General features: G+C 42.7%; 2 protein-coding genes across 5 annotated transcripts in view; both read right to left on the bottom strand.

Moving 5' to 3' along the window:
- Positions 1–200: 200 nt before the first annotated feature.
- On the bottom strand, positions 201–12,926 carry LOC121924267 (zinc finger protein with KRAB and SCAN domains 7-like). Its single transcript, XM_042455576.1, has 5 exons — positions 12,791–12,926; positions 7,333–7,920; positions 5,603–5,685; positions 4,522–4,642; positions 201–3,712 (listed from the first exon to the last, which is right to left on the bottom strand). The coding sequence occupies exons 2-5, from the start codon at positions 7,895–7,897 to the stop codon at positions 2,697–2,699; spliced, it is 1,785 nt and encodes a 594-aa protein (XP_042311510.1). The 5' UTR covers positions 7,898–7,920; positions 12,791–12,926; the 3' UTR covers positions 201–2,696.
- A 1,505-nt stretch (positions 12,927–14,431) lies between these two features.
- The window catches only part of LOC121924264 (zinc finger protein with KRAB and SCAN domains 7-like), a 12,676-nt gene continuing 1,062 nt past the window's right edge, over positions 14,432–26,045 (bottom strand). For 2 of the 4 annotated variants that reach the window (XM_042455570.1, XM_042455571.1), the window contains exons 2-5: positions 22,256–22,850; positions 20,414–20,490; positions 19,613–19,733; positions 14,432–17,469 (exon numbers count right to left, since the gene is read on the bottom strand). In XM_042455570.1, the coding sequence (XP_042311504.1) occupies positions 16,421–17,469; positions 19,613–19,733; positions 20,414–20,490; positions 22,256–22,805 (1,797 nt within the window). In that variant the 5' untranslated portion in view covers positions 22,806–22,850 and the 3' untranslated portion in view covers positions 14,432–16,420. Of the gene's footprint in view, positions 17,470–19,612; positions 19,734–20,413; positions 20,491–22,255; positions 22,851–23,677; positions 23,959–25,364; positions 25,523–26,045 lie in introns of those variants that run through there. The other 2 variants (XM_042455569.1, XM_042455572.1) reach the window with 2 other exon arrangements.

Here is a 26,045-nt window from a genome sequence, read left to right as displayed (position 1 = left end):
AAAAAATAAAAAATAAAAAAAGGAAAAAAGGGAGAACAGCACCAAATCTTGGCAGTAAATCACTTTTAAAAGAGCTAGAAAAAGGCATTAAGTTATTCAGGTTACAAAGAGAATGGGAAAATGGAAGAGGGCTGACTGAGGTATTGCTAGGAGGCTTCCAAAGTGAATGAGATGAGAGAAGGAAAACAGGATGCAACACAGACTGTCAAAAAACTATCCTTTAATGCAATGAAAACTAACATATACAAATTACATGTAAAAAATAACACTTAGGCAGCACCAAGAAGTGTTTGGCTAGTGAGTCCTATGTCACAATATCGGCAAGAGATTAGAAAACCAACAGGCTATGAGTTTTGAATAGTGTCGTATCCAGATAGCTAGGGAAGTGAATAAGCAAAGCAGGAATACAGAATTAAAATGTATAGGGTACCATCAGCAAAATTGGGTGGCGGGATGGGAGAAGTTTGCAGGTAGAGGTAAGGTCATCTTGCCAAACTAGAGAAAAACAGTCCCTCAGAAAAGGCAGATAGAAATACTACATGATCATCATCTCCAGAGGTGGGCTTAAAAATCCTGCCATTCAGTTAATACGGACTGTCTCCCTGAGACCTTGGAAATTCAAGTGCTTGTCCCGATAAGACCAGACATGGGATCAGTAGGATTTATATATATGTTGACATTCTGTTCAACAATTGATTCAACAGCCCTTTTCCAGTTGGGACTAGCAACTGGATTTAGGCCATATGGGCTTCCAAGCACTGCTTATTGCTTACAATTGCTTAAAGTACAGTGCACTTGCATTATATATGGGCACTCCATAAGAGGCTTCCAGCATATGCTGGAAGCCTGCGCCGGAAGAAACCTTGGCATGCCTGGAAAAAGTAATGGGGCGCGCCGTGGGCACAAGTCCCATTACTTCTAATGGGGCTCCAGCATACATGTTTTTTTCCTTACGCGGGGTGTGTGTGTGTGTGTGTGTGTCTGGAACGGATTCCCCACGTAAGGAAAGGGCGCACTGTATCAGGATGTGAGAGTGATATATTTGGATCTCTTTCTCTCCCCCCACATATTTCCTTTATTAATTTCTAAATTAACTCTACGGCATTGAAGTGAATCCTCTGTCCTTTGGATGGTCTGTATTTACGGCTTGAAGTCCAGCAATCTGAAAAGTATTCAAACTCCTTCCACTTGGTCAACTAAAGAACAGTCAATTATTTATTATTTTATTGCCTTCAAGATGTTTCCAACTTATGGCAACCCTAAGGTATTGCTATTATCGGGATTTCTTGGCAAGATTTCTTAAGAGGAGTTTCCCTTCACCTTCCTCTGAGGCTGAGAGCATGTGACTTGCCCATGGACATCCAATGGTTTTTCAAGACCAAGCAGGGATCTGAACCCTGGTCTCTAGAGTCATAGTCCAACACTCAAACCATTAAACCATGCTAGCTCTATTCACCATTTTACACAGGTATATTTCCCCTTGTAGGGTATCTTTCATGAGAGTGAAGGCTTTCTGTCACCCTAAAAGTCTTTCCAACTTTGGTCACAAAAGTGACCAAAGAAGGCAGTTTTGGAATGTGAAGGAAATGGCAAAAGTGCTGTCAAAAAATGGCTGTCACAGGACACCATACACAAAATCGCTGCCATCGTAAGTGCAGCCACTCACAAAATGGCCATGTTGCAAGATGGCAAATTGGTGACAAAGAATTTGCCCAAGGCTTTGAATATGAGAGAGGAATAAGGACAGAAGGCATGCCCACTCTTTCAGCATCCATAGCGTGCCCACTCTTTCAGCATCATCCCTCTCTTCCTCTAAGATACATATGTGCATACACTCTCCAACTGCAACCATCCCATTCCTCTGTCATTCTAGCCCATGAGCCTCATCTCTTAGTAGTTCTTCCTTGCCACCCAAATTTGTCTTTGCTTCCTTACAAATTCTACCATGCAATGATATGTGTAGGTTGAATATTTAAATACGGGGTGGTGGTGACAGGTAGAATAAAGTCATTGTATACAGTCAGCCCTCTGTATCCACAGATTCTACATCCACTGATTAAACCATCCAGAACTTGAAAATATTTTTTAAAAATAATAATCCAAAACAAACCTTGATTTTGCGATTTTATATATGGAGCACCATTTTACTATGCCATTGTATCTAATGGACTTGGGCATCTACAGATTTTGGTATCTACAAGGGGTCTTGGAACCCCAGTGGATAGGAAAGGCCCACTGTATTTCACTTTCCAAATGTGGAGGACATCTCTCTTCAAACTTGAGACCCTGAAGGATCCGTGGGTCATCTATTAATGTCTACATTAGTGGTGGACTGGCTGCCAGTCACTGGCAAGATTCCAGGAACAAATTAAACAGTTATAGACTATGGGGACATATATGTTGCCCATTCTTGGCATATTGGGGCAGAGGGGAATGTCAGCCTCTCACATCAGTTACCTTAGGATGCGTTGGTCTACATTGTTGGTATAGAAAGAAGTTTGCAAATGTCACTGAATTTTCTAGAAGAACAACAGAACAGATAAGGAGTAAGCCAGCAAGAAGAAGAATAAAATAAAGGGGTGGGGGAAGAGCACAGCTACATCACATGAGCAGATAAATTATTCTTCACTTAGCACAACTTGTTATGTTTGTCATAAAAACAAGAACTATGTGTTATTTCTCCTCTGCGTGAATTATTATGATGTCTGTTCAGCTTTAATCTCTGATTGAAGCTGATCTAATATTGAAGGCATTTCTGTGGCTGTTCTTAATGTGTGAATCATTTGGTGCCGTCTGAGGACTGATTTGTGAGTATAGCTCTTTCCACACTCCAGACAGATATATGGTCTCTCTCCGGTGTGATTCATTTGATGGGTAATAAGGTTTCTCTTCTCAATAAAGCCTTTCCCACACTCCAGGCATTCATAGGGCTTCTCTTCTGTGTGAACAAGTTGGTGTCTGTTAAGCTGTGATAGCCAGTAGAAGCATTTTCCACACTTGGGACATTTATAGGGTTTCTCTCCAATATGAAGCTTTTTATGTTCTGTGAGGTATCTCTTCTGATTGAAGCATTTCCCACATTCCAGGCATGGGTATGGTTTCTCACCTGTGTGGATAAATTGGTGTCTTTTCAAATGCGGTCCCCAACGAAAGCTTTTTCCACACTCCAGACACTGATACGGTTTCTCCAGTGTATGAATCACGTAATGTTTTTTGAAAGCCGATTTGTAACGGAAAGTAATCCCACATTCCAGGCACTGATACGGTTTTTCTCCTGTCTGATCTATTTGATGTGTAACAAAGTTTGTCTTCCCAGTCAAGGTTCTTCCAAGGTTCTCCTGGCAAATATATGTGTTCTCCTCTGTAGGCATCCTTTGATGGTTAGCAAGGGGTACATTCCATCTTAAGCTCTCTCCCCACTCAGGACATTGATGGGAATATTCCTCTGTTTCATTTGTAGCATGAACATTCATCCTGGAAGTCCAATGGAAGTCATTCTCATAAATAAGACACTTACTGCTCTCTTTGTCTTTTTCTCTTTCTTCATTAATTGGCATTTCCCTGATGTCAGCACTGTGAGAAGGAAGCAACTGATTACCCTTCTCTTTTGCATCTTTTCTTTCATTCCACTCTTCCTCCTCTGCATCTCTATCTCTTTCCAATGGCACTTGGCATGGTGCTTCTCCATTCTCACCCTCCCATCCACCATTATCTGCAAAGAAGAGAGACAACTGGTAAGAGGGCAAGAAAGAAGGGAAGGAGTACATAAACAAGCACAAGTGACACAATTGTAATGAAAAGAAGACCCAGGAAAAAGGAAGAGATCTTGCCATTGAGTTGGAAGGAGTCCACATTTGTTCAACATCTTTATAAATTCACAAAACTGCAACACCTTTATGGGTCCACCCAAAATGCACAAAATATATGATGCAAGCTTTCAAAGCAATACCAACCTCTTCATCAGGCAAAGGTGTTAAAAATCAAACAGGAGAAAAAAAAATAAGGGAAAAAAGTGACGATGTTGGAATCACAGGCCTACATTTTGTGAAAATGTTGTTACAGTTGTTCTCAGTTAAGCTGGTATAAAGGAATATCTATGTAGGCAGAGACCATTCCTTTAAAGTCATAAAGGTTCAGAACCCATGTGACCAAAAAAAGAGGAATGGCCACTGGCTACATGGATATTCCTCCGTACCAGCTTAACTGAGAAACAAATGTAACAAAATGTAGGCCTGTGACTTCAAACTACAAAACCAGGATTCTGTAGGATGGATTCATGTAGTTAAAGTGGTATCAAACTGCCTTATTTCTACAGGGTAGATGCACCTCAAGTTACAAGCTCCACTTTCAAAGGCAGTATCCTTGTAAAAAGGTGGTCAAAAAACTCATCTTTCCACCCTGCCCAGAAATCGGCAAGGCTGGACAATGACAATCCAGTGCCCTAAAGTATATACCAAGACTGCAAAAAGATATGGGAATGACAAAACTGATTTCATCAACCAAGAGCCAGAGAATCCTTACTGAGAGAGGCCACCATCCCGTAATTCTTCTCCATGACCTCTGTGTGCAAAGCCCTTTGGCTGGGATCCAGTAGGGCCCACTCCTCCTCACTAAAATGTACAGACACCTCCTCAAAGGCCACCTGAAAGAAGATAAGAATTCTTGATATATAGATGTTTCTGCCACAGGTACACAGACATGCAATGTACCCTTAAGTTGACCCAGCAAAGGTTCAAACAGAAGACCCGGATTTTTGGAAATATACCCAACCTGTTTATGCAGCATTTAAAAGAACCATTAAACAGAAGCAAGTGCAGGTCTTAATAAAATATCTGGCCCTTCAAGAGTGGCACTCTGCAGATGGGTCTACACTGGCCAGAATACTCCAGACTGCCCCTGGAATAGTCTGGTCCTCAAGCCGCCCTCACTCCCCCCCCCCCAACCATTCCTTGCATGTTCCAGAATGACAGATTAGGAGGAACCTCCTGACAGTAAGAGCTGTTTGACAGTGGAGCACACTCCCTCAGAATGTAATGGGGTCTCCTTCCTTGGAGGTCTTTAAACAGAGGCTGGATGGCCATCTGTCAGGAATGCTTTGACTGTGAGTTCCTGCATGGCAGGGGGTTACACTGGATGGCCCTTTTGGTTTCTTCCAATGCTCTGATTCTATGACTACATAGCATCCTGCTGTGCCAGCTGCCACAACAGGTCACTTCCTCTGAGAGCAGAAACAAGGCATGCAGCAATGACCACATGGCTGCCTCGTTCTGACCTCAGAGAAATGACGCACACTGTTTGTGGCAGGATAGCACAGTGGGACACACATGTAAACAAATGCGCCGGATCCTATAGAAAGATCTATAGCAAATGGTGAGTCTTTTACATTCACATCAAAGTAAAAATAGCCTGGACTCGCTGCAGGACTGCCCTTCTCACAATTAGACAGCTGGACAGGGTAACATTGAGGGGGGGAGAGGTTAGTAGGAAACTTGGGCAAAAGTAAAAGACAAAAGAAAGATGCTGTTTGGCTGTGTGAAGTGTGCAACCAATAGCAAAGAACCCCTGGCCTGTTCCCAGCTCATCACAATTTCAATCATTTTACCTGATCTGTTTCCACAGAAACCGACTCCACTTCATCAAGAAGAAGAGATGAATTACTGCATTGTTCTGGCATCCTTGGGTCATCTGTAAGATTGGGGGGGGGGGCAGAGAACAATTAATTTCATTATTATTTTTGCAAGTTCATTTTTTAACCAAAGTACAAGCATATCTAAGAGGGTCAGTTTTCGACCAAGACTCTGGAAACCAGGGATTGATTTCCAGCTCACCTATAAACCCAATGGATGACCCTGGACAAGTCACATGCTCTCAGTCTAAGGAGAAAGCGATGGCAAATCTCATCTGAACAAATCTTGCCAAGAAAACTCAATGATAGGTTTGCCTAAGGGTAGTCATAAGTTGAAAACGACTTGAAAGCACACAACAACAAGTATATCTTTGTTATCAAAGCCTCAGACAAAGAAACTCCTTTTAACAAAGTCTTTTTATGCCTGCTCAGTGCTCATCCCTCCTTGTCCTCCTTGTTCACTGTCTACCTGGATGTTTTTTAGCAGCATCAGCATTTGGACAATGGTGAAATAAGGATGAGAAAAACAGGCCCTTGCAGCAAAATTTCTGCAGTAAACAGTCCCTTTAAACCTCAGCTGGCAAAGTGGGATTCTACTCTAGCCACTTCTACTGTAGCTTTGTATGCATACCTACAAAAGGCAAGTAAACAGCAGCTGCCCTCTCAATCCTGTACTGAGCATGTGTGATCAAAAAAACCAGAGAGAAAAGGGGGAAAGCTGATAAGACTCCCTCACCAGCTATCCCCAACAAGTTCAAAAAGCACAGATCTATAGGTTTGTCCACCAAAATGGAAACCATACAAAAAGCAAAGTCTGGTGAAAGGAAAAGGATGCGTTTTGGACCAATGCTTCAAACAAGTTTTAGAAAATGCTGAAAATGTTTTTGTTATTTATACAGGACTTCCCTGACCTGGTTGTTTCATTTCACATGTGCATATTGTTAGTTTTGAACAAAAAGTTTGTTGGAACATGTGTAGCTGTTCCCCTTTTATGTGGTGGTAGAAAGGTATCCCTTATTCTTTCCATGCTATTTCTACCTCTGCTTCTAAATTTTCCTTTTTTAAAAAAACTTCTTTAAATAAAAAAGGGCACCATAGCTGCTGCCACAGCTGTCATTGTGGCAGAGATGCACATGACACTGCTCACCTTATGGTGGGCTACACAGCATGATGCTGGCATAATGCCAGCATTGGGGTGGGTAGCATGCGGTCACCATGCCCCCACTCTGCCCTCACGCCGGTGTTTCTTGCCAGTCTGTTAAGGGCCTTAAATAGGATTAAAATATATTAAACAGATGACCAAGTTAACACAAGAGACTGGACCAAAATAGTTTATCAAAACATTTAGACCACAAAAGCTTCACTAAAATTATGTTTTAACTTGGCACCTCACAGAAATCAATGCTAATTCGGATTTCAAGGGACTTCTATAAATTGGGTGCCAAAGAAAAGAAAACACACTACGTGATGAATCTCTCCCATTAGTCGTGATGGTGATGGTGGTGTGTGTATATATATAGGTGCTTTTAATTAATCAAACTAGGTATTGTTTGGCACAAACTTTGATGGAGTCTGGGATGTACAAATTCTAAACCTACTGAATAAAACAACAACCACTATGACAAGCATTCAGGGGACCATACATGCAGACCACGTTATTTTAGGGATATTCAAGGCCAAGCTAAAAGTGCATAATGAATCCTTACCCAGTGAAGCAGTCCCATCACTGTCCTCCACCTTGATCCATTTGAACAGCAACCTATGACTGGTGTCTGATGGGACCTCTTGGGCCTTAAGAATAACACTGTCCTGCTGCTCTTCCTCTTTTTTCTCTGCCTCCTGGCTCAGGAGGAAACCTTCAGCCAGGGCCACTGCTTGGGAACTGGTCTCTGCCCCACATTCCCGGACCCAGCTGGCCATCTCTGGGGGAAGGACGGCCAGGAACTGGTCCAGGATCACCAGGTCTAGCATCTGAATTCTTGTATGTTGCTCTGGCTTCAGCCACTGATGGCAGAGAGCATGGAGTCTGTGGCAAACCTCTCGGGGACCCTCAGCCTCGTGATAACAGAACGTCCGAAAGCGTTGGCACTGAGCATCTGAGCTGAACATCTTTTCATCCAGGACATTTTGCATTTTCTTTTCCCAGGATTCCTCACTTCTTCCAGCCCAGATTGTATTGGCCCCTCTTTCTCCTTCAGGACTGGATGTGTTTAGGTCCTCCATCTTCAATCTGGACTCCAACAGGGCTGAAGAACCTCTTCCTTTCTCCATCGGATTATGTCATGAAGCAAAGGCTACAAAACACAGTGAGAGATAAAGCCCTGGTTATTGGGTAAAATCTTTAAATGAACAGGTTTTTTTAACATTCCTAAGAAAGATTGTGCTAATTTACAATCCACTTCCAAGTTCTTTTCTCTGGAAATAAGACAAAGGCCACTTATCAAAAAGGTCCTCAGGAAACCAGTCTCCTTCACTGTTCCACTCTGCTTTCTGCCTTCATGCGTATGTATGTGTGTTGTGTGCCTTCAAGTCATTTCCGACTTATGGTGACCCTAATGTAAGCCTATATAATCTTTCTTGGCAAGATTTGTTCAGATGAGGTTTGCCATTGCCTTCCCCTGCGGCTGAGAACATGTGACTTGTCTAAGGTCATCCAGTGGGTTTCTTGATTAAGTGAGGAATCAAAGCCTGGTCTCCGGGTCATAGTCCAACACTCAAACCACTACACCATGCTGGCTCTCTGCCTCCATGCACCCTACTCCATAAATGTAAACTACACTTGTCCCTCCTTATTCTCTAGGGTTAGGGGCACAAGATCTCCATTAATATGGAAAAAACGTAAACAAAACCAGCATGTTTTACCTGAGAGGACACCTCTCTAAGAATCTCTAGGTCCTCCAAGGCAACTCTGTGGTCAACGTCCGATAGGCACTGACCATAGAAGTGCTGGAAGAGCTATAAATGCCTAGTTGAATATTCTCTCTAGGAATCTCTAGGTCTTTCAGTGCAACTTTTAGTTAAAGTTGACCATAGAGTTGCACTGAGGACCTAGATATTCCTAGAGATAACATATTAAACAAATCCGTGAATAATCAAATCCACATATCAAAACCACAAATATGGAGGGATGAGTGTAGTTTGAAATGGCTTTGAATTAATTAGGAATCAACTGAGACGCTGCTGAATCTGGTTGTTTTATAGAAAACGTGGAGCACAACTAAGAATTCTGGGGTCCCTCCCAGTTTTCTCTTCCCTTCCCATCCTTCTTTGTTTATTCAATAGTGAAACCCAAAAGCAGAGGGAAATTGCTTTCTTTTCATTTAAGGGTGTGAGAGTTCCCAAGAAAAATACTGTTCTTATGTATGTCTGGATATTTTTTTAAAGGGGGAACTCCATTGTAGCCCTACTCTCTTAACAATATTTGGATGCATTTGGGGAGTCACTGTAGTCTTGTTGTTCTGTATCAACTTCCAACTTATGCGATCCCAACATGGGATTTTCTTGCCAAGATTTGTTCAGAGGTGGGGCTTGCCTTTGCCTATTACTGAACGTGTGACTTGCCCAAGCTCACAGAGTTGGTTTCCATGGCAGAGCGGAAGACACAAACCCTGGTCTCCAGGTTCATAGTACAGCACTCAAACCACTACACCATGCTGGCTCTCTTAGTAAGACTGTGGCCTTACGGTGATAAAGATGCCCAATCCATTCGTGGGGGTTCGGTTCCAGAGCCCTCTCAGATGAGAAAAAATATGTAGGTTCAAGCCCTATTAGAGTCACTGGGCAGCGATGTGCATGCCTGTAGTAGCAGGCATACACCGGCATTGACAATAATGGGGTGAAGCAATTTGCAGATGCTTGAGTCCACTGATAGCTTCCCCTCTGATACAGTGGGTCTGCTGTAATTCAGAAATTTGATTTTGCATTTTTTGCAACAGCAGTTAGCTTTGAAATCGCTCAGTGATAGCACCACTTGAAAGGTCTCTCTTTTCAAGGATGGTGACAAATGTCTGGAGAGCTACATTATCTGAAAACCTGACTCACAACCTGAAAATGTACAAAGACACTGGAACCATGGACAGATGCATATTAGTATGACATCTTTTTAACCTGGCTGTCTGCAGAGATTCATTGTTCTACAAATTTCCTCCACACCTATTGAGTTTTTGGACAACATAAATGAAACATGAAATGAAGAAATTACAACCAGTGGTACCCAAACTTTTGCCCTCCAAATGTTGCAGACTTCCACTTCCAGAAGCTCCAGTCCACTTGACCAACATTCAGGAATTCTGGGAGCTGTAATCCAAAACATCTAGAGAAGCGAAGTTTCACGAACCACTGAACTGTACACCACTACAGGAATTGACTTGCCTCAAGATGAGAGGAAACGTAATTTCAAGCCAAAAACAAACTGTTCAATAAGGCCAACACTACGATATTTCGTTGTGCTGTTGTTTATTTCCATTTGAATATTTGTTGCTCTAGTTAATTACAAATTGTAACTGTTTTGTGTATTCAGCCAGTGTGGTTCAATTCCCAGCTTGGTCTTGAAAACCTATCGGGTGACCCTGGGCAAGTCACACTCTCTCAGCCTCAGAGGAAGGCAGTAACAAAGCCCTTTTGAACAAATCTTGCCAAGAAAACCCAATGATAGGCTCATCTTTGGGTTGTCGTTAAGTTGGAACCATAATATTTCGGTTACAACATTTAGGTTACCACCAGGCTACTTTGAGTGACTCCCACTTTCACAGGTTTAGAAGAAGGCAACAGCACCTCACCTCCAACAAATCTTGCCAGAGAAACCCCAAGTCAGGTTCATCTTAAGGTTGCCATAAGTTGGAAATATCCTAAAGGCATACAATGAAAACATCTATTGGGAACATGGCTGAGCATATGTGGAAGCCATTGGCAGTTTTGCAGATGAACCACTTCATAGATCTTGTATTTCCCAATATGAACCTACCTGAATTTTAAGATCCTGAGGGGAAGGCTTTCTCTTTGTCCCACATCACTGTACATACAGTGGGTGAAAATACAAGAGATAGCCTTCCTGGTGCCTGCCGCCAGATTATGAAATTCCCTTCCATGGGAGGTTAGGTTGGCCCTATCCTCTTTCTTTCAGACCTTCATATTTCCCCAGGCTTTTGCCAGGCCCTTGCAGAAGGCATTCCAGTTGGTGGTGTGCTATGCTTTTATTGCTGCTTATTACATTTTAACTCTTCTTTTCCCAGTTTTAAATCAACGTATTTAATGTGGTAGTTTTACTTAATTTGCTTTTAACCCATTGTTTTAAGAGCATTTGGCTTGAACTCAAAGATGTTAGTCTGTAGAATCAGCATGTAGAGAGCTTTTGTAGCACCTTTGAGACTAACTGAAATGAAGAAGTTGGCAGCAGGAGCTTTTCACAGCCTTAAGTCTACTTCCCCAGACTTTAGTCTGTGAAAGTTCATGCTGCCAACTTCTTTCTTTCAGTTAGTCTCAAAGGTGCTACAAGATCTCTCTAAATACTGGTTTTAAACTCCTTCCGACCACCATCTTGGGGGGGAGAGAGGCAGGCCAGCAACAACAGGCCTCAACTGATGGCTTTGACTGCTTTGTACATTGTTTTTGAGGAATTTTGTTGAATTGTATGAGATCGCTGATGTCACTGTTGAAGTATTGTATTACTTTGTGCTATAGCATGTGACATTTAGCTTGTATGTTGTGAACCGCTTTAATCTGAAGGAAAAGCAGTATACAAATAAAAATATTATTATTATTATTATTATTATTATTATTATTATTATTATTATTTTGTGAGTTGCTTTGGATCCCACACTGGGAGAAAATGAAATGCTACCTATTTATAGTTGTTGTTGCTGTGTGACTTTAAGTCATTTCCAGCTTATGACCGACCTAGCAAGGGGTTTTCATGGCAAGATTTGTTCAAGGAGGTTTGCCATCGCTTTCCCCTGAAGCTGAGAGAGTGTGACTTGACCAAGGTCACCCAATGGGTTTTATAGCCAGGCTGGGAATCGAACCCTGTCTACAGAGTTGTAATCCAATATTCAAACACATTGGAGAAAGACCCCCAAAATTTCTTCCCCTGATCAATCTTGCTTTGGGTCCTTCTTGGCCTCTTTTTGAATTTTGATCTTGAGTCCAGGAAACCACAGTTTTCCTCCAGTTATTCATATGCGTACACACAGCTCTACATGACACAACCTTCCGCCACAATATGGAGACTCTTTCCACATACTAACTGGCAATTTCCCTAACAAAAGCAGCTTTGAGCACAGCTGGCTGGTCTCTGCGCTTGACCTCAGTGCAGTCCCTCGTGGCCCTTCATCTTTTCTGTCCAGAGTCCAGTATTGTTTTTGTATTTTAAATAGCACCAGTCAAGAATTTATAATCAGCAACAAAAGCGAGGATTGATCAGATACATGAACCTTGTCCTTCCCTGACAAATGGCCACCCAGCCTCAGTTTTAAAACCTCGAAAGAAGAGGACTCTTTCACCCTCCAAGGGAACTTTCTTTCCAGGAGGGATTCCCCCAAATGTCCTCCATTTTGAGCACAACCACGAAGCATGGAATTACATTTATATGAGTGGAGCTTCTTTTATATTTCCTATGTCCATGTCCTTAATTTTTCCTTTAATGTCCTCCATTTTATGTCGCCTTGTCCTCTTCTGTGGTTATGGGGACACCTGGTCACCCAGGTTCTAGCTCATCATTATCATCATCATCCCCATGACCATCTTGAATGGTCCCCAGAAAGGGAGAGCCAACCAGGGGAGTTATTCTCTGGGTCCCCTAAACTGGGACATACTAAAACAAGTACTTGCCCACAGAGAACCATACTTGCCCATAGAAGATCATTAGAAAATACTTGCCTACACCAAGTATTCTCCAATGATTGGGCAAATATTCCCCAATATTGCCCTATAGGCAAGTATTCCCCTATGGTTCCCTATAGGCAAGTATTCTCCAATATATTCCTATGTGCATATATTCTCCTATGTTTCTCTATAGGCAAATGTTCCCCAATGTATCCCTATAGGCAAGTATTCTCCAATGTTTCCCTATAGCCAGGGATTCACCAATGTTTCCCTATGGGCAAGTATTCCCCTATGGTTCCCCCTGAGCCCCAATGCCCAGGAGGGGGGAAAGGAGGGCCAACTCACCAGACTCTGCCCACTCCCAGGAACCAGGAGGGGGCCAACTTCTGCTCCTCCCTGGGGCTCCTCTGCCTTTAAGTCTCCCCTGGGCTCCTCCACTCCTTCGCCCCTCCCTCCAGGGATCAAAGAGAGGAGACACTCACATGGCCATAGAGAGGGAGGGAGAGAGGGCCCCCAGGAGTCTTTGGCCCGGAAGTCCCGCCCCCTTTCACCCCCACTTCCTCCTTATCTAGGAATCCTCCCCTCCTGTTCTCGTCTCTCCCTCTGGAGGACTCCAGAGCTCTCCTGGCTTGAAGTCACTCAGCCTCAGAGGATGGGATATATAGGGATATAGGACACCTCCTCTGAAGAATCTTGCCAATAAAACCTTCCTGAGAGGGTCCCCATAAGTCAGAAATGACATGAAGACATACCAAGGGCAAAGTCACACTCTCTCAGCCTCAGGATGGCAATAGGAAAGCCCCTCTGAAGAATCCTGCCAAGAAAACCCTGTGGCCCTAGGGTCGCCACAAGGAATTGAAGGCACATAGCAACAACCATCTTTCAGCCTGGCATAGTGGTTTGAGTGCTGGGTTATAATTGCCAACTCAATTCCCAAATTGGCCATGAAACCCACTGGGTGGCCTTGGGCAAGTCACACCCTCTCAGCCTCAGGGGCTGGCAATGTGAAACTCTTCTGAACACATCCATAGCTTCACCTTGGGGCCGCCATAAGTCAGAAATCACTTGAAGGCACACAACAACAACTACAAACTGCAGCTAAAGGTGGAGTCTCCCCTTTTCAAAATACTTGGCAACCATATCATGGGATTTTCTTGGCAAGACTTGTCCTGGAAAAGGAGGACATTTGGTCACCCTCCCACAGGATGGCAGAAGTTGACAACAGAGTCACACTAGAAGACCTAGAGATTTCTAGAGAGAACGCATCAATCAAATCTGTGAATAATCAAAGCCGCAAATGTTGAAGGCCAACTGTAGTGACTTGAGCATTGGACTACAACTCTGGGGATCAGGGTTTGATTCCCCACTTAGCCATGGAAACCCACTGGGTGATCGTGGGCAAGTCACACTCTCAGCCCCAGAAAACCACATGACAGGTTTACCTTAAGGTCACCATAAGGTGGAAATACCTTGAAGGCACATAACAACAAACCCTGCATCTGTGCAGTCTTTTTTCCCCACATTTTGAGACTAGGTGATTGAAAACATTTGGGAATGTTTAATTCAACAGGGGCAAAGACATGTCGATCCCATTGCAGGTATTTGATTCAATCAAAAAGCCACAGCCCCGTGTTTGTAAGACCTGAGCAGGGCAGTTGATGGCTGGCGCCTGTGGAGATCTCCCATTCATAGGGTTGCTGTAAGTTGACTTGATGGCACATAAGAGATGTATGATTGAATGTTATAAGCATTAATGATTATTTAAAAAGCTCTGTGTGTTGTCAAAAGAGAAGATGTTCACATCAAAATTCCAAATATGGGGCTTCCAAAAAACACAAAAAAGGGGCCCGTTTTTAAAAGGGATAGAAAAAGGCACAGTGGTTAAGACTCATGGAATTAGAAACAGGAAAATGGAAGAAGGCTGTCCGAGATATTCCTGTCTCAAAGGAGCAGAGATTACAAAGAGACAAGACCCCATGGACTGTCAAAAACTCTCTTTAGTGCAATTAAAATGGTGGCTATACAATCTACACTTTAAAATAACAGTCAGGAAACCCTAGGAACATTTCAGCTAGTTAGTCAAATGTCACAAAATAGGCAAGAGATTAGAAACAGAAACCAAGGGGATACTCATCTTAAAAATATTAGTCTTGGGTAGAATGGGCAGTGACAAAACATCAATAATGCTGCTAATGCATAAATTCAGAAATAAAAAAGGATTTTTTGGGATTTGAGGGTTGACCAAACCCTCAAATCAGTTGACCAAACTAGAGAAAAACAAGTATTCCTTCAGAGAATGAGCCTCCTTTCATAGAAAAAGGCAGATATAAATACTGTGTGACCATCATCCCTGGAGGTGGGGTTAGAAATCCCATTGTTCAGAAAATAAGGACAGTCTCCCTGAGATCTCTGAAACACAGGGTCTGAAATTCAAGGGCTCATGCCTATGAGAATACACACACTGAATCAGAAGGATTTATGTACATAATGACTGTGTTTTCTAACTGCGTACTGTATCTGGATGTGAGGGTGACATTTTTGGATCTCTCTTTTCATCCTTCTCTTGTTCTTTTCTCAGTGAAAGTACTAAAGTGAATCTAGCATGTACCACACACTTATACCTTACCAGTCATTGTTCTCTGCCATTCCAGCCCATGAGCTCCATCTCTCAGTGATGCTCTCTTGCCTCTCTCTTAGAATCACAGAATCTTAAGAGTTGGAAGGAGTCATAAAAGCCATCAAGTTACCCCTGCCATACAGGAATAGTGGTCCCTTGGTATTTGCTGGGGTTTGGTTCCAGGTCCACATGGATACCCAAATCTACGGATGTTCATCCTGTTATATACAACAGAGTAATAAAATGTTGTCCCTTATCTAAAATGACAAAATCAAGGTTTTCTTTTTGGATTAATTTTTTCCCCAAGTCATGGATGGTTGAATCTGTGAAGAGGGATGACTGTACACAGCTAAAGAACTCCTGGAAGAGGCCCATCCAACCTGTTTAAAAGGTAGAGTCAACCATCCTCCAAGACAGTCTATTCCACTCTCAGAACAGGTTTTCTAGTAGCTGTACGTTACTTCCTAATGTTTTGGTGGATGTACTTCCTAATGTTAAGTGGAATATTTCTCATTTGCGATTTCAGTCCAGTGCTCTCTCCTGTTTTCTTCAGTTCTGCAATCCTTACTGGGCATTAACTATTTAATCCATTGCTAAAGGGCTTGCCACTCTGAAAACATTTCAAGTGCACTGCACAGTGAGCAGGTTGTCTGTCATCTGGCTGTTTTCTTCCCTCTACATTGCAGGCAATAGTTCACTCTCTCACTGTTATTTTTTTATTTTAAAAACATCCAACCTCAGAACAAACAAAGGTGAGGATATGGGAATATAGGAGAATTATGGGACACAAGCAACATAAAAGAATGAGAAATTTAGTCAGTTCATAATGGAAGAACAAGGCTAATCAAGGCTTTGGCTTGGAGATCAATGTATGAAGGCCAAATTTCAGAAGACAGAAGGATGTACCCAGAAAAAGAGAAAGGGATCTAGTACTTTGTCTACAAAATAAAGGATATCTATCCTTGAAAACAAAGGAGACATGTCTCCTCATACACAAAGCCTTGAGGGACTCTTGTCTGAGTATACCACAGGTGTAAAAGGGCATTTTCAAATGTCAATGACAGTTTTAGAACAAATGGAATACAAATAGATAAATTACAAACCAAAAAGAAGACATCACAGAGCATGGCTGTATCACATGAACCAGTGAAGCATTCAGCAATGAACTGAACCAACCACATTCTTCCCCCAAATATGTGTAAAATATATATATTTAAAAATAGTCTATACTGGAGGCAATCCATGTGGACATTACACTGGTTTCCTATTCATTAATAGTTTCTCCTATGTTTATTTCATAATAATAACAACCACCACTTGTAATGGAGTTTACTACTGAGCTCTGATTGAAGCTCTTCTCAGACTCCAGGCATTTCTATGATTACTCTTGGTGTATGTGTCATTTGGTGTGTTTTCAGGACTGATTTGTGAGTAAAGCCCTTTCCACACTCCGGGCAAGTATATGGTCTCTCTCCAGTGTGATTCATTTGATGTGTAGTGAGGCCTCTCTTATCAATGAAGCCTTTCCCACACTCCAGGCACTGATATGGTTTCTCTCCAGTATGAATACGCTGGTGTCTATCTAGGTGTGATCTCCAGTGGAAGGATTTTCCACACTCCAGGCATTTATGAGGTTTTTCTAATGTATGAACAACCTGGTGTGTTTTGAATGATTTGTAACTGAAGCTTTTCCCACACTCCAGACACTGATACGGTTTCTCTCCCATGTGATTCATCTGATGTGCTTTGAGGTATCTCCTCTGATTAAAGCATTTTCCACATTCCAAGCATGTATATGGTTTCTCTCCAGTATGAATAAGCTGGTGTCTGTTGAGGTGTGGTCTTGAATGGAAGCTTTTTCCACACTCCAGGCATTTATAAGGTTTCTCTAATGTATGGACAACCTTGTGTGTTTTGAAAGATGATTTGTAACTGAAGCTCATCCCACATTCCAAGCATTTATAGGGCTTCTCTCCTTTATGATTCATTTCATACTCAGTGAGGATTGCCTTCGCAGTCAAGGTTCTTCCTGTTTCCTGGCATGTATATACTTTCTCTCCTGTCTCCATTCTTTCATTGTTAGGAAGGTGTATGTTCCACTTGAAGCTCTCTCCCCGCTGATTTGGGTTTTCTTCTGTGATGTCTGTGATGTGAACATCAAGGCCAGAAGTCCAAAAGAAGCCATCCCCAGAGATAAGACACTTACTGTTGTCTTTGCTTTTGTCTGTTCCTTCTTGTATTGGAATTTCCCAGACGTCAGCACCACAAAAAGTAGGCAATTGGTTCCTCTTCTGTTCATCTTTTATTTCTGTTCCCGTGTTCCTCTCTTCCTCCTCTGTATATTTGGCCCTTTCCAACTGTGCTCTGCATGGTTCTTCTCCATCCTCAGTCTCCCACCTATTATGATCTGTCAAGAAAGGAGGGATGCACAAAATGAACAAACAAGCACAATTAATTCTTCTTGTAGATGACATTAAAAAAAGGAAAGGACCTAATGAAAAAGAAACAGAAGAGAGGATGAAGCATCAGATAGGAAAGAGAGGAAGGAAATTGCACCAGCTGAGGGGGGGGGAAGTTGTGCCCTCCATATATTGTTGGATGATGCCACCCCCAGCAATCCTTGTCAGGAAAGCCAATAGTAAGTGGTGATAGTAGTTCCAGTCCAAAAACATATAGAAGGCAAGAATTTTCCCTTTTCTACAGTAAATGGCATATTTGTTGTTTTGCATCTTCAAGTCATTTCTGACTTATGTCAACCCTATGATGAATCTATCATGGGGTTTTCTTGGCAGGTTTCTTCAGAGGGGGTTTGCCATTACCTTCCCCTGGGGCTGAGAAAGAGTGACTTGCCCAAAGTCACACAGTGTTTGGTCGAGTCAGGATTCAAACCATAGTCTCCCAGAGTACCAACAGGAATTTATGGAATGCCAGTATTGGGTTAACTCTTGCATTAAGACCTGGAAACAGGAGCTCCATTTTTTATGTTACTATTTTATTTTTAAACTTATGATCAGCAAAATTTCTATGAACAATTTAGAACAGGGGTAGGCAACCTTTTTGAGCCGGGGACCAGGTTGCTGTCCCTCAGACAAGTGAGCCAAAGCCAAAAAATAAACAATTAAATAATTAAATAATATAGGATGACATTTTCAAATGTAGGACATGCGAAAAAAATTGATGATTTTTAAAAAACGTTAATATAAATGCATGTTTCTTAGGCATGGTCAAAATGGAGGACATTTGGGCATTATTCCTAGACAGATGACAGAAAGGTTCACATGGCTATGCATATTGAACATGTCAAGGTGGTCTCACAAGAAATGATTTGCCCTCAGATTCAACTGTTCTTCTCAGAAGTGTGTACTTGGTCAAGGGACTGGGGTTTTTCTTCACTGCGCATGAGTTTGTAAAAATCACAGCAAGTTACATTGGCTGTGCCTCAGAGGTTTGTTGATATCAATATCATCATCATCACTATAATTGTCCAAGAAAGGCAGATTGTTAGCATTCAAAGCACCATAAATACACAGAAAATGCACTTGTATATATTTAATAATAAAAAATAATGAAAAATAAAATAAAAAACAAGGCAGGGGTGTATATATTTAATAATAAAATTAATGAAATAAAATAAAAAGCAATAATAAAAATAATGAAATAAAATAAAAAGCAATAATAAAAACAATGAAGTAAAATAAAAAGCAATAATGAAAAATAATGAAGTAAAATAAAAAGCAATAATAAAAATAATGAAATAAAAAAACAAAAATAAGTATTTTATATTTTTAAAAATTAATTTTAAAAAAAAACCCAAGGCAGACCTGAAATGACTCACCATTCCACCACCACCACCTCCTCCTCCTCCTCCTCCGTGCAAAGGCTCCTTGGGAAGCTCTGCGTGCGGGTGCGGAAATGGGGCCTGTGCGTGCACGCACGCAAGGAAAGAGGATCCCATCCCCTTTGGCCAGCTGGCCAATGGCCGGCTGGCCAAAGGGGACAAGCTCCTCCATCCTAGCCCCACACGCGGGCGGGAAAGCCCTGTTGCAGGCAGCAGCAGCGCTGCCCAGGAGGAGGAGGGCAGCGCTGGGGAGGAGGAGGAAGCCAGCGCTGCCCAGGTGGAGGAGGGCAGTGCTGGGGAGGAGGAGGAGGAGGTAGGTTGGCGGCCAGCCGCCCACATTAGCCTAAGTGGTGGCGGCCTTAATGGCAGCGGCGGCAGCAGGACCGGTCCTGCCACCTTGCTGGGCCAGATCTGGCCCACGGGCCGGGGGTTGCCGACCCTTGATTTAGAAAAATGTTCTCCTTCTGTGATTTTTGAGTATTTAGGGTTTTAAACATTTTTATTATTATATATTGCCAGTGGGGCCTGGAGCCTGGTGGGTTGAGAGACAATATATTAATATTTTAAATAAACAGATATCCATATTCATAGGCATTATTCTAGTAAATCATGGCTTCCTACCAAAGCTGGAAGAAGACAGCTCAGGGCCCTAAACTACATGGCAAGATTGAAAGCGAAAACAGTTACAATCAAGAGCCAAAGAGACCCTTACCGACAGAGGCTATCACCTCATAATTCTCCTCCATGACTTCCCTGTGGAGGGCCCTTTGGTCTGGATCCAGTAGGGTCCACTCCTCCTCCGTGAAACACACAAAAACATCCTCAAAAGCCACCTGAAAGAAGAAAACATTTTTCTGCTCATAAATAATGCTTCATCCACTCCTAAGCAAAATCCCAGTGTACATTTAAGCTACCCAAGGGAAGGTTCAGACATGTCCAGCTTTTTCAGGCAGCATCTAAAACCAGGATGGGGGATTGTAGAAGATGAGGGGGCCACATTAGCTTTCCAGGAGCCCTTTGATGCCCACACAACTCTACTAAACCTGCACCCATAAAAATAAAATAAAAAATAAGTCATTTTTGGGGCCCCAAATGCCTTCTAGGGGATATGGGAGCATGTTTTGCAGGCATTTTGAGGCAAAAATGGGAGTGGGTGTGCAAAATTGTTTTGACCCCTGGGGCAGCAGAGAGGCTCCAAACATGGTGGAAATGTCCTCCAAACCCCTAAGAGGTCATTTCAAAGCAAAACAAATTCTTTTGACCCTTGAGGAGACTCTGGGAAGTCACACAAATGACCCTAGGGGGCTGCATGTAGCCCACAGACTGCATTTTGCCCACCCTTATCTAACCCTTATGGAAGCAAGTAGGGACTTTCTTTGGACAAGCCAGGCCTTCCAAGACTTCATAGTAGCAAACATAGGCTGAAGCAGAGGACAAGAGGAAGGTGCTTTCAGAAGAAGTGAAGCGCACACTGGACAGTAGAGATCCCCTGCCTATCCCAAATCCAGCTTACCTGATCCAGCTGCACAGAAGCTGTTTCCACTGCATCAAGGAGAGATGAACAACATCCTTCCAGCATTCTTGGTCCATCTCCCATGAGATACCAAAAAACAAAACAAAACAAAAATTAAATTAAAAAAATCAAAGGAGGATTCATTTCTTAATTCCCCCCCCCCCCGATTTCTAAATTACAGTTGTCCCAAAGTGATTTAGAGTTTATACACACACAATATGCACTATCACTAGGGATTCTCAAGGGAAGGGAGAGAAAACACTGCAGAATACAGAAGCTAAGAAGGTGGGTCACTAGCAGAGGTGTTTTGATGATTTTGGTTATGATTTTAATGAGATAGTGTCTGTCCTGGAGATCTTTGGCATGTGTAACCATGTGCAATGTAGTCAATGCAAATACTTGCAAGGAGTCTACAAACATGGACATCACCAGATGGTCAGTACAAAAATCAGATACACTGTATCATTGGAAACAGAGAATGGAGAAGCTCTATTCTTGCAGCCCAAACTAGACCATGTGTGTGGTACATATCCAGAATTAGAGTACAGCTGAAGAAGAAAGCAAAGGCAATAATCATATCAAAATACGATCTGAACAATATATCAACAGAATGTACAGACAATGCAAGAAACAGATTTGTGCTATTAAGCATAATTGGCTGGGAACCAGAAGAACTATGATCAGAAACCAGGAATGTAAACAAGGAGGAATGCAAGAAGACACTTTTGGTGATCAAAAAGAAAGAGAAGACATAATGAATAACTGAGGAAATGTTTCGGAAAGCAGAGAAGCAAAACAACGACTAGTGTGCTATGCCACTAAGCCACATCTTTTTATAGACAAAATTTGGATATCACAAGGGACTGGGATGCTGATTCACAAAAGCTTTCCTTCAATGATATTGCAGCCTTCATCTATATTTTATACAGTGATTCTCGTTCATGGTATAAAACCCCACACATCTGACCAAAGAGTCACTATCTCATTAAAATCATAACCAAAATCATCAACACCAACCTAGCAAAGCTGGGCTAATTCCTTATGGGTTTTTTTTTGTTATCTTTTGTTTTTTTATTGTAACCAAAAAGTTCTAAGAAACAGTTAAAGGTCATTTAGCTCAACTTAATGCTAATGTTGTTGTTATTATGTTCCTCGAAGTCATTTTTTCACTCAGGATGACTCTAAGGCATCATTTTTACTGGCACCTTAAAGACAAATAGATTATGAACTCTTCTAGAAATGAAAATCTCTTTCATTTAAAAAAATAATTAAAGACCAGCATTCAGGGAAAGAGAGCCAACATGGACTATGAACTATGACTTTGGGAACCAGGGTTCAATTCCTTGCTCAGCCATGTAAACCTGCTGTGTAACTTTAGTCAAGTCACACTCTCTCAGCCTTAGACAAAGGCAAAGGCGACCCCCTATGAACAAACCTTGCCAAGAAAACTCCATGACAGGTTTGCCTTAGGCTTGCCATAAGTCAGAAACAACTTAGAGGCACACAATACAGCGCGTCCGCGTTATACGTGGCCGCACTATACGCGGCTTTGAGCACATGCACTCAAGCTGCAGGGAGCATGCGGGGCGCAAAGGGCAGCATCTCCCATTCAGATGAATGGGGCATGCGCATGTCACCGCACCGCACATGAGCTCCATTCAAATGAATGGGGCTCGAGCATAGGCGAAATTTGCCTTATGCGGGGTGTGTGTGTGTCCGGAACAGATCCCCCCACGTAATGCAAGGGTCCACTGTAACAACAACAACATTCAGAGGATAATAAAATCAGATCACTTGTTTTAGGAGAACTTCAAGAGAATTTTTGCTATCATGAATCTTTACCCAGCCTGGTGGCCTCTCCGCTGGCCTCCTGCTTGATCTTTTGACTGATGTCTGATGGGACCTCCTGGGTCTTAAGATCATCAATGTCCTGCTTCTTCTCCTCTGACTGATTCAGCAAAAAACCTTCTGCCATGGCCAATGCCTGGGAACTGGTCTCTGGCTCACATTCCCTGACCCAGCTCTCCATCTCTGGGGGAAGGACAGCCAGGAACTGCTCCAAGATCACCAGGTCCAGGATCTGAGCTTTTGTGTGTACTTCTGGCTTCAGCCACCGGCAACACAGATCATGGAGTTGGCTCCAAACCTCTCGTGGCCTCTCAGCCTCCTGGTAGTGGAGCTGCCTGAAGTGTTGTCGGTGAACCTCTGAGCTGAATGTCTCCTTACCCAGGACATTCTGCACTGTTTTCCCCCAGAATTCCTCACTTCCATCACAACACATGACATCTGGGTCATCTCCTTTTTGAATGCCATATGGGTTTAACTCTTCCATCTTCACTCTGGGCTCAAAAGCAGCCTCCAGTACAGCCAAAGGTGATTGTGCCTTCTCCATCAGATTATTTCATGAAGCAAAACCCATCCAACATAGTGAGGAGGCCTGGATTGGAAATAAGGGTCAATATCAGCAACACTTTCAAAGAAGTCAGAGGCATACCTGTGCTAGTCTGGAAGATCAACATGCAAAGGGATCTTGTAGCACCTTTGGGACTAACTGTGCAAAAGAAGTTGTACAAAAGCTCATGCGACAACTTATTTCACACAGTCTCAAATGTGCTACAAGATCCCTGTGCATTCTCTCAAAGAAAGGCTTTTAAATCAACATGTAGATTGTTTTGCGATGTCCAGAACATCCAGAAACAGGAGATTCAAACCAACCCCTTCCACTGCTGTCTCCCCCTCCTCTAGCAAAGGTACCTCAGTGATTTCAGTTTTAGTGAATAACTGAGACACGTCTCCCTAATATGAAGACATCCTTATAAAGTACCACTGCTGGCATTTACTATTTATTTCCCCCTCCCTCTCACCTTCTTCTTCTTCTTTTGCCTTTTTAAACTTTCTATTTGGTTCTATTATGGCTGTAAATGTTTTGGCTTGGTTCTTTCCCCTACAAATCCTACAAATTAATAACAACAACAATGTTGTGTTATTATGTGTCTTCAAGTCATTTCTGATTTGTAGCATCCCTAAGGCTAACTTATTCTGGCGTTTTCTTGGCAAGATTTGTTGAGAGGTTTTGCCATTGCCTTCCCTTGAGGCTGAGAGGGAGTGACTTGCCCAAGGTCACCCAGTGGGTTTCATGGCTGAGCTGGGAATTGAACCCTGGTCTCCAGATTTGTAGTCCAACACTTAAACCACTACACCACACTGGCAATAATAATAATAATAATAATAATAATAATAATAATAATAATATGCATCCCTTACTCATCAATGGTATGAGATGTCTGAGGGACATTTATCAAGGAGTGGATTCTTTTGAAATAGAATATCCATGGAGTCTTATTCCTGTAGTATCGGGATGAATTTTCAGAGGCAATGTGTTGCTATGGACAAAATACTGGACTGGTAACTGGCAGTTCAAGATTAAGGTCTCTACCAAGCCATGGAACTCGCATACAGACCCTCAGCCAGTTAGTATCTTTTACTCTGTGGTACCTTAAAAGGTGGCCCTGGAAATAAAATAGGAAAAAGCATGGATATGCTACTGAACACACTAGAGAAAAGGCATTTTTAAGGATTGATTGATTGATAATTTGGATGGATGGATGGATGGATGGGAAAACTGCTTCCACACTGCAGAAATAAAGCTGTCTGACACCACTTCAATGCCCATGGCTCAATGCTACAGAACTCTGGGATTTGTAATTTGTTGAGGGCACCAGAGCTCTGGCAGGGAATGCTAAATATCTCACCAAACTACAAATCCCAGAATTCCATAGCATTGGATCATGGCAGCTAAAGTGGTGTCAAGCAGTATTATTGTTGCAGTGCGGCAGCAGCCAGATATATAGAATTGCCTGCATCAGATCTCAGATCTCATCCAACCACAGACTTTTAAACCTATTCCCCAGACCTCAACACTAGCTCTAAAGTTTCAGCTCTTTTTCAGTCCTTCTTTCTTTACTACAGTAACTTGTTCTGTCTCTATCCTAGCTGTGTTGAATGTGAGCGTGAGTGCATGTGCCTTCAAACAGCCTGTCGACATATTGCAACCTATACATTTCCTAGGGTTTTCTTAGGTAAGGAATCCTCAGAGGTGGTTTCACCGGGTCCTTCCTCTGAAATATAGGACCCTTTTCTCTCCCCCCCCCCCCTTTCCCTTAATACCACCCTGTGAAACAGGTCAGGCCAAAGGCCTAATGGCATGAGAGGAGTTTCATAGTTCATTAGGATCTGGAATCTGGATCTTCCATGTTCCACGCTAGCACTCTAACCAGGCTGCTTTCCAAAACCCTTCCCCAGCTTATCCCCGCTATTGCTTTTGCACTTTGCAGCTTTCCCCACACCCTGATCCACAAGGGTACCATTCCTGAGACATAGGAGTTTATCACATGAAGAAGATCGGGAGTTTATTCCGTGAATATCCTGGAAAAATCGTGCAATTGCACAAAACGATTTCACAGAATGTTGCACAAAACCTGCCATTAAAGTGGTCACAAAGAAGCATTAACGTGCATCTTTTTTACTTTCGGGATTTCAGCAACAATGCACTTCATTTGCACAATCGCATGTGATAATCATTTGTGCAATTACTTGCCATTTCCGCTTTATTTGTGAGATGCTTTAAATGCGCCTTAATCTCTCTTTAATGCTGAAATTAGCTCCAATTCCGATGCTCCCCAACCCCAGAGGCCCATGCATGGCCAGGGATGCTGGGAGCTGCAGTCCAAGACCAACCTTGAACTATAGCTAGTGGGGAGGCTCTCCAGCTTGCCCTTTGCTAGCTCCTTTACCCAAACCCTTCCTCCCTTTCTCTCTCTTGTCCCTGCCTTGGAGGGCGGGGGGGGGTCTAGCCTCCACTTGGGGTGGGCTTCCCAAAGTGTCCCCTGGGCTTGGATCCATGGGGAGCTCATTCTTGTTGCTGCATGCCGCCTTCTGGAGGGAGACTCACCCAGTTTCAATGAGAAGGGAAGAGAGGCAGAGCAGAGAGAAGCCGCAAAGGGGGCTCTTAGCAAAGGAAGCCCCTCCAGGGACCAAGCCCCAAAGAAGAAGAAGGCTCAAGTGTCAAGAAGAAGGGGATGGGGAACCCCGGAAGGCACACCCCTTTGCCCCACCCCTCCACTTCCGTCCTCTCTAGGAATGCACCCCTCCGCCTCTTGTCTGTCCTCTGGAGGACTAAAGGCTTCCTTCAGGCCCTCTTCCTTCCCCCTCCCCAGTTTTTGCATTAAACCACACTCTCTCAGCCTCAGGGGAAGGCAATGGCAAAAAACCCCTCTGAAGAAACTTGCCAGTGATAGGGTTGCCATAAGTTGGAAATTACTCTAAGGCACAACAACAACAACAATTTAAGATCTTGTCACTCTGCAAGCATTTAAACGATTTGTACTCTGGGCTAGTTCTTGGATGTGTCCCTTGAGTCAATCATTTCTCTCATTTCAGACAACAATATGATTTTTCACTGTTACTATTTTTAATAAAAAATAAATTTCCAACATACATTGCAAACAAGAATATGGACATGTATGAGAATCTGAGGATATGGACATGTATGAGAATCTGAGGATATGGACATGTATGAGAATATGAGGATATGGACATGTATGAGAATATGAGGATATGGACATGTATGAGA

This window comes from Sceloporus undulatus, chromosome 2 (genome assembly GCF_019175285.1).
Source record: "Sceloporus undulatus isolate JIND9_A2432 ecotype Alabama chromosome 2, SceUnd_v1.1, whole genome shotgun sequence".
Lineage (NCBI taxonomy): Eukaryota > Metazoa > Chordata > Lepidosauria > Squamata > Phrynosomatidae > Sceloporus > Sceloporus undulatus.
The sequence above is the reverse complement of the archived record's forward strand: the minus strand, read 5'-3'. Positions and strand labels throughout refer to the sequence as shown.

What these genes read in the sequence shown, in the direction of transcription:
- LOC121924267 (XM_042455576.1), bottom strand. Translation starts at nt 7,897, where the DNA reads ATGGAGAAAGGAAGAGGTTCTTCAGCCCTGTTGGAGTCCAGATTGAAG. An exon ending in TGATGGGACTGCTTCACTGG is followed by an intron (nt 5,686 to 7,332) that starts GTAAGGATTCAT and finishes CCAATCTTACAG; the next exon opens with ATGACCCAAGGATGCCAGAA. An exon ending in CGGGATGGTGGCCTCTCTCA is followed by an intron (nt 3,713 to 4,521) that starts GTAAGGATTCTC and finishes TCTTCTTTGCAG; the next exon opens with ATAATGGTGGATGGGAGGGT.